The sequence below is a fragment of the Lagenorhynchus albirostris genome, chromosome 6 (genome assembly GCF_949774975.1).
Source record: "Lagenorhynchus albirostris chromosome 6, mLagAlb1.1, whole genome shotgun sequence".
In the NCBI taxonomy this organism is placed as follows: domain Eukaryota; kingdom Metazoa; phylum Chordata; class Mammalia; order Artiodactyla; family Delphinidae; genus Lagenorhynchus; species Lagenorhynchus albirostris.
Genome location: NC_083100.1, coordinates 21,441,681 through 21,449,928, shown reverse-complemented (window position 1 = coordinate 21,449,928; position 8,248 = coordinate 21,441,681). Strand labels below are relative to the sequence as shown.

General features: G+C 39.6%; 1 protein-coding gene across 2 annotated transcripts in view; it reads right to left on the bottom strand.

The window, feature by feature from the left end:
* Nucleotides 1-776: 776 nt before the first annotated feature.
* The window catches only part of MREG (melanoregulin), a 66,569-nt gene continuing 59,097 nt past the window's right edge, over nt 777-8,248 (bottom strand). Inside the window, exons 3-6 of one of the 2 annotated variants that reach the window (XR_009541073.1) lie at nt 4,030-4,120; nt 2,670-2,833; nt 1,743-2,107; nt 777-1,480 (exon numbers count right to left, since the gene is read on the bottom strand). Coding sequence is in view for 1 of the 2 variants with exons in the window: in XM_060152162.1 (XP_060008145.1) it covers nt 1,973-2,107; nt 2,670-2,833; nt 4,030-4,120 (390 nt within the window). In the remaining variant the exon portion in view is untranslated. Of the gene's footprint in view, nt 2,108-2,669; nt 2,834-4,029; nt 4,121-8,248 lie in introns of both variants that reach the window. The other variant, XM_060152162.1, reaches the window with a different exon arrangement.

The window sequence follows — 8,248 nt, the reverse complement described above, 5'->3', positions numbered from 1 at the left end:
TGCAAACAATCTCATCTATTTTGACACCAAAAAAGGGCAGAAAGACAAAATACAAATTCCAAAGACAAGGATGAAAACAATATGATTTTCAAAGTTTTTTATTTGTTTTGGTTTAATTTATTGTTTGTTTTTGTTTGTTTGTCTCACTGTTTGTATGTTTATCTTGCAAGAGCCTATAGATGTGAGGGAACATATCTGCAGGCTAATTTTAAACAACATGAGAGAGGTACTAAGTACTAAATAAAACAAAATAAAAAATGTCTTTTTTATTTTAAAAAATAAAACTTTTAGTTTACTTATTAAACTAGGAAGAATATTCCTGAAACATGTGAGTTAAATCGGTCTGCAAAGCATTCATAAATGGAGAACATGTATCTCCTCTAACAAATATTTTAAACATTGTGTTCACTACCAAAAGAGCTAATCAGGGTAGGGAAATTGTGAAGTCACAATCCCCCGTGCAGACTAAATACAAGTTACTTTTTAACTTGAAGTCAGAAAAGTAAAATCTGTAAAAGTAAAAATATTGCCATTGTTCTCAGCAGTCTACTGACAAATACGACAAGCTCTCAAAGTCTTTTCAACAAAATGAACCCTGATTTCGTGGCAAGCTCCTTGCTTAGGTGGCAATTAACTTTTTTTTTTTTTTTTTTTTGCGGTACGCGGGCCTCTCACTGCCGTGGCCTCTCCCGTTGCCGAGCACAGGCTCCGGACGCGCAGGCTCAGCGGCCATGGCTCACAGGTCCAGCCGCTCCGCGGTATGTGGGATCTTCCCGGACCGGGGCACAAACCCGTGTCCCCTGCATTGGCAGGTGGACTCTCAACCACTGCGCCACGAGGGAAGCCCGGCAATTAACTTTTGAAACTGGGCTGCTCAATCTGTGGATAGACGCAAACTGTATTGACAGAATTGCTCCACTTTGAAAATCATTTTCAGGATGGAAGCAAGTCCAGCAATGACCTTCTTCAATGCAACACTGCCTGAAGAGTTGCTACTGCTGCTGCTGGTGCCTCGCAGGGCTAAGCCCCAGGCTGGCAGGGCGAGCACTGACCCCAGTGCACTGTGACCACGGGCTCTCCGTGCCCACTCTGGGTCCTGGGGCTGAGGCCACGCTGCATGAGAGATCCCTGGGCAGGTGCAACTCTCAGTCAACAAGCTGGAAACAGGTTAAAGAGAAGAGAAGACAGTAAAGGTCAAATAGATGCTATCCCAGATCAAATATCAAGGGCTTGTGGACTAGAGCTGGACAATATGTAAAAATGAGGTAACCAGATATCAATAACGTTGAGAATTCAAGATGCTTGTACCACAGCTGAAGACACAGCTTTTCACATGGAGCTGCAGGAAGTTCTGCTTGGGAGCATTCTATTTAGGATTCACTTCTGAGCAGCACTCCTAGATAGTCCTCTTATTTGGTACATCTAAACTTCTGAATAATCTCAAAATGATGCCTCCAACACCTCCAAGGTTCTGCAGGTGCTTCCAAATCAAAGGAAGGTCTTGTCACGCCTGGTATTATTTTGGTGTTAGCCTATATTATTTAAACAATTATTTAACAATTATTTAAAAATTGGTAATCCATATTTGGGCTCAATGATAGCTCTATTAATCTTATTTTATTAACTAGAACATCCTATTCTCCCAATAGGATTAGTGGCTAGAGCTTATTGTACAACCAAAACCAAAATGGGGGCAATGGGTTCTTGGAATCTAATCACCCATGATGAAATATCCCACTGACCCACTCTCTGATGCAAGATCACCAGGGCGTTTCAACGCAGCCTCAACTTTCATATAGTCAAGTCCTCATGATGAGCAGATATCCAAACGCTTAGACTTTTGTAGGACTCAGAATCCTTTTTCTCTTAGCTAGCCTCTTCTTGCCCATTTTCTTTTACACGCATCTGTCCAACTTTGGTAGGCTGTTGAGTTCCAGTAAGAGAAATCCCATTCTGCCTCGTAGCCTCTCCCTTAGGGACTTGGAAAGGGAAGGTAGTGCAGTCCTTTCTGGCCATCTGCCTGGCATGGGACCCCAGGCTTCTTGGGGTACGTCTGACTGGCAACTTTAAAGAATTCTTCCGCAGCATCGAGTGCAATGAGACGGTCCTGCCAAAAAATTAAAAATACAAATGTTGTCAAGATGGGAACCAAGCCATGTTCGTGGGAAAACCAATCTAAAAACTACAATATCCATCCTAGAAATAATGATGAGTGTGTAAAACATTTATTAAATTTTTCCCAACAAATTGAGAGACACTCCTTAGCCCTTACTTACATTATCCAAGAAACATTCCACTGCTCTTAGTGTCCTTTCAAATCATATTTCAATCTTAGGTTATACACACAATATTTCTCACATCTCTTTGACCTAGAAATGGTTCAAAAAGCTGACTGCACAGCTAAATTGGCTGAAAAATACAGACAGATTCTTGAACCACAATGCAAGTCTCAGCCAGTCTAAGTGCAATCCAGAAACCTGAATTTTTAAAGCCCTCCAAGTGATTATGATGTGCTGGCCACTGGGTACCAATGCATAAGATGCCGGAATCGTCTGCCATACCTCATACCATGGTGGAGCTGGTGGTGTGAGAATGCTGAGAATATGGACTAATAGAGAAGCAAAACTTTAGAGCAAAATCAGAGCAGGTGGAGAAAGACATCCACTTACCACAACAAAGAGATATCTCTCCGAAAGCTCCCAACCGGTTGGGAAAATATTGGTCTCTTCAGCCAGTCTCAACAATATCTCCCGAGCCTCCCTTGTGTTTCTAGAATCACTGATAGTGCTGAGTTTTGTCACTGACAACAAAGAGTCTACTTCCTTTTGAAAACCTAAGGTAAAGAGATTGAACCCTCACGTTAATTAGTCACAAGGAAATGATGGTCCTGCAGGAGATTAAGGGACAACAGTGGATTAGAAATATGAGAAAACTGAAGCCCAAGGCACCACTGCCTGTGCTGCTTCCCAGCACAGTGAGGTTGGTGGGGTCCTTAATTAAAATTCCCTTGCGATTTCTTCTTACCAGGTTTTCTTTGTTAACTTTTTCCTCCGAGTTAAGCCTCAGATACTCATCCACTGACTGCCTGCTGCCCCTTTTCTTGGTTTGGAAACACTTCTCCCACTCCCCACTCTTCACCTCCTCCCCTGTTTCCTGAATTCCTACTTCCCCTGATACCTGCACAATGGTCACCTTCAGGCCCTACTTCTCCAAGCCCAGATTGCCTTCCCCGGGGCAATATGGCTGACTGGTTAAATTACTTACTGCAAAGGTCTAAAAGACTCATAGATTTACCCTTCCTGGGATAACTTACATCATAAGGAGGAGACTATGAAGTCAGGACAATACTGGGTGAGTAAAGAGGGAGAGTTCCACCCCACCCCATCATATCCCAACTAAAGCAACAGCGGCTAGCAACTTGGTACCCCACTTTTGAAAGGTTATGATGCCAAGGTGTCATGTTCTCTTTCAAAGCAGAAGGACTGAGGACTTCAAAATTGATAAATTCATTATTCTAAAACATGAAAACAAGCTTACTTTGTAATGTGAGGACCATGTTTATTGTATCACAACCCTGGAAGATTTAAGAAAAATCAATACCCAATATCTACTCTAATACCACAGGTATTTTGCTGTCTCTCTTACAAATAATATTTCTCCCCATCTGCCTTACCTTATAAAGCTATGATTAACTGGCCAATCACTCCCACATAATGCAATCAATGTACAATGCCCAAAAAAGTCAATGGTGGTGCCCATATGATTCCACTGCCCTATGCTACTTGATACTGAGGACAGATGGAGTAACACACGGCAAAATATGTCCTCAAGACAGGGTCTGGTGATAACAGAAACATCAGATATTTATCTGAGGATACAGGGAGGACGGGATTGGGAAAATAATTAGTACACAGTAGCCTTAATCAGTCAGTTACTGACATTCCTTTCATAAAAACCATGCTGGAGAAAGTGAAGAGGAATGCTCACAACTGGATATTTTTACCATTTCATAATCACTTTCAGACTCACCTAAATCTTCTAAAATGCGTTTCCATCTATTTCTCACTTCCCTTCGAATCTGTCGCAGGGTGTAGATATCGTAGTTGAGTTTTTGCCACTCCTGTAGGAAAATAAAAATTCAGTTTTATTTTTACATTTTGGCCTAAATCCCTAATCCCCAAAGTTAAGCTGTTTAAGCCTGTGGTTCTCCTCTTCACTAATCTTCAAAACAAATCCCAAAAGAACAGAAGGAGATGGGAAGATGACATCAACAGGAATACATCAGCTCCATGTCTGGAGAATCTGCTGTATACCAGGTGATATGACACATTACATAAATTATCCTAATTAAACTCTTCACATTACCTATTCTTTCAACTTCAGTGATAACACCTGTAAAGTAGGGATAACAAGAGTGAACATTCCATTTAAGATAGTTATAAAGATAAAAGGTATAAAAAAACCTTTATATATAAAATACCTGCACACAGTGAGCACCTAATAAAATCTATGTATTACTGAAGCCATTTTATAGATAATGAAACTGAAGCCAAGAAAGGTTAACTGGTTAATCCAGTATCATCCAGCTAACGGGTATCAGAATTGGTGTTTGAATTCAGATCTTACTCCAAAGTTCATGAGAAAAATGACACACAGAGATTTCCCTGGCGGGCCGGTGGTTTAAAAATGGTCCATATCAAAAAAAAAAAAAATCTTTAAAAAAAAAAAAGAAAAATGACACACAAAGAATTTGTGTCTTTCTTTGTTATCAGAATAAAGCAGACCTGAAGTAGATCCCAAGTTTCTTGACTTCCAGCCAGTTTCTTTCACCATATCTCAGCATTGTTCTCATTCATTTATGTTCCCATTATAGGATGAATCTTTCAAGCATTCAGCAGAACTATTAAAAGATTATCATTCTGAAAACTTCAATCTTATGAGTAGTAGGTCCCCAAACAGAACTTGAACCTTTCAGGAGCATCAGAATCTTTACTGAGCTAGGCATTTGTTTTAAATGCCATGGAAATTTGTTTTCAAGGAGACTTCTCTATCGAGAAGGGTCATTTTATAGAGTATACCTTTTCCTCTTGGCAAGAGCATTAACCACACAAGTATCCTAACGCACAGCTTAAAAGAACATCATTTTAAATGCTCAATTCTGACTCCACTAACCGGAAATGTTTCAATGATGCCATTATTTCCCTACCAAGCTCCTTTTAAGGCTTGCCTCGCTCATCCCTAATCAACTGTCATGACTGGTTAAGAGAAATCAATTTAGCTGCCATTCCCAAACATTTATAGATACCACTTTGAGAAAGAAAAGCTAGCAAAATAAAGCGCGTTTTGTTATGATTGCATTTTAGATCTTGGATCTGAAGATACAAAGGCATCAAAAAGTCATGGATTTCACAAGACTATAATTCAAAAAGATACACGCACCCCTCTGTTCATAGCAGCACTATACACAATAGCCAAGACGTGGAAACAACATAAACGTCCATCAGCAGATGACTGGATAAAGAGGATGTGGTACATATATACAATGGAATACTCCTCAGCCATAAAAAGAATGAAATAATGCCATTTGCAGCAACATGGATGGACCTAGAGATTATCACACTAAGTGAAGTAAGTCAGAAAGACAAATACCATATGATATCACTTATATGTGGCATCTAAAATATGACACAAATGAACCTATCTATGAAGCAGAAACAGACTCACAGACAGAGAATAGACTTGTGATTACCAAGGGGGAGGGGAGAAGGGGGAGGGAAGGATTGGGAGTTTGGGATTAGCAAATGCAAACTATTACATATAGAATGGATAAACAACAAGGTCCTACTGTAGAGCACAGGGAACTACATTCAATACCCTGTGATAAACCAAAATGGTAAAGAATATGAAAAAGAATGTATATATATGTATAAATGAATCACTTTGCTGTACAGCAGAAATTAACACAACATTGTTAATCAACTATACCTCAATAAAATGAATTTTTTATAACAAGGTCATGGATTTCAGCAATTTTCTAGAAATCAGGAAGTGGTGAATCTGAGTACTCTTTCCTGGTCCTCTGTTTTTGACCAAAGGTGTGTATACACATGTGTTTGCATAAGTGTGCAGTGGCTGGGGTCAGGGATGAAGCCTGTGACACTGGAAGGCAACGCTGACTGCGTCATCTCAGAAATATGCAATCCTGACCTCATCTTCAGCACCATGTTAAAGCACTCCTATCTAATGCCCCGCAGACTGTGTAAGTATTCAATACAGTATTGCCATTTTCATTGGATGGGTCATTCAGTATATACAGCATTTTGGAAAAGAGGATGGGTGTCAGAGCCAGACTTCCCAGGTTTGAATCCCAGCTCCATTATTTATTAACAGCCTAACTTCGGGCAAGTTCATAACCTCACTGTGTGTCAGTGGCCTCATCTGTAATATGGAGATAGTAACACTACCTACCTCTCAGGCTTATTGTGAGGACCAAATGCTTTCATGCAAGCCCTGAAAATGGAGTTTGGTGCACATTCTCCTCCAAAGCAGTGTAGGCACAGTTAAGAAACAGTCTTCCAAGACTCAGGATGATTTCTATTATGAGGATTGAGGACACTATACATGACATTAGGCAGTACCTCATTTGTGAGGACGTCCAGAAGAAAATTTTCTCTGCTCTTGACATTAGGTAGGATTTCACTTTTCCTAAAAAATGTTTCACTGTTCTGAACATTGTGAATTTTATAACTGATCAGTTTCCACGCTTACCTGAAAATGTCGAGTCCTTTCATGGAAAACATATAGGATTTTTAAAGCATTTTTGAATTATCAAAATTTGTACTACTTTTTATATCTTTATGTTTTTTCTCTTTTCTCATCTTCTTCTAGTTTGTGCCCTCATTGTATTTTCATGTACGTTACCTTAAGTCCTTTTTGATTAAAAAAAAAGACTATAGGGCTTCCCTGGTGGCGCAGTGGTTCGGAGTCCACCTGCCGATGCAGGGGACGCGGGTTCATGCGCCGGTCCGGGAAGATCCCACGTGCCGCGGAGCGGCTGGGCCCGTGAGCCATGGCCACTGAGCCTGCGCGTCCGGAGCCTGTGCTCCGCAACGGGAGAGGCCACAACAGTGAGAGGCCCGCATACCGCAAAAAAAAAAAAAAAAAAAAAAAAAAAAAAAAAGACTATAAATAAACAAAAGATTACACAGAGCAGCACTGTGCTTATTCTCAAAGAAATTCGCCTCAGACTTGATTAGAGACCCACACAGTCAATCCACAGATGAGATGCTTTACATATTCACACAACCTTAAATGATGTAACATACCACTAGGTGGCTTCATTAACTTGCGATTAAAGGTCTCTCCTATTTTTCTTTTAGCTCCTTAGGCTGATGCCTCAGAACTTCTGTCCTGAAGGAAGTGTAGCCAAATCTCTATTTTTCAGAGACCCATTCATCACTGGTAATCCAGGCTTCAGACTTTTTTTTTAATCTTTCTTTTCTTGCTGTCCATCAGTTATTTTGCTATTCCTAAACACTAACACGGAATGTTATACAAATCCATTCTGTTTCAGTGTCTGTTCCTCTGATAAACTGTTAGATGGTGAAGCAACGATGTAACATTTTAAAATCCGCTAAGGATGGATCCACACACGATGCACGTGATAAGTACCTGTTAGGATTAACAGAACGAAACGCTGCATTTCATAAATCCATATTATAACTGTCTTCTTTTGACAGAATAGTCATGGATTGGATAATCATATATGAAAGTATTTGAAAGTTCTGTGCAAAATTTAAAGCTCTAAAACCAGAAGAAGCTTGGGCAGAGTTTTAACTAAGTACTGGCTTTTGAAAAAAGAAATAAGAGGGGAATTTGAACTCCTCTTTAACATACGATCCCAAAGGACAGAATCTAAATATAGCAAATGAGAAACGGTGATGAACAAAATCTTACCCACAACTAAAGAAACTCATTTATTCCCTGGTATTAGAGAAAAGCAAGTCTTATGATGTCCTTCTACATTTTAAAAATTGTACCAATTTTCTTTAGACAAACAATTTGAAAATAACAAGTTAAATATTCTTCACAAGTGACTTGATGCTCAAATCTATTAGACATCAGAAGTTAAGCTCTTATTTTAAAAAAATCTTTGTTTGCTCGTAATTTCTGAAGTAATACATTGTGGTCTTTGTGATGCTGCAGCCCGAAACTTTTAACAATGAATACATTAGCAGAGGTGTAATAA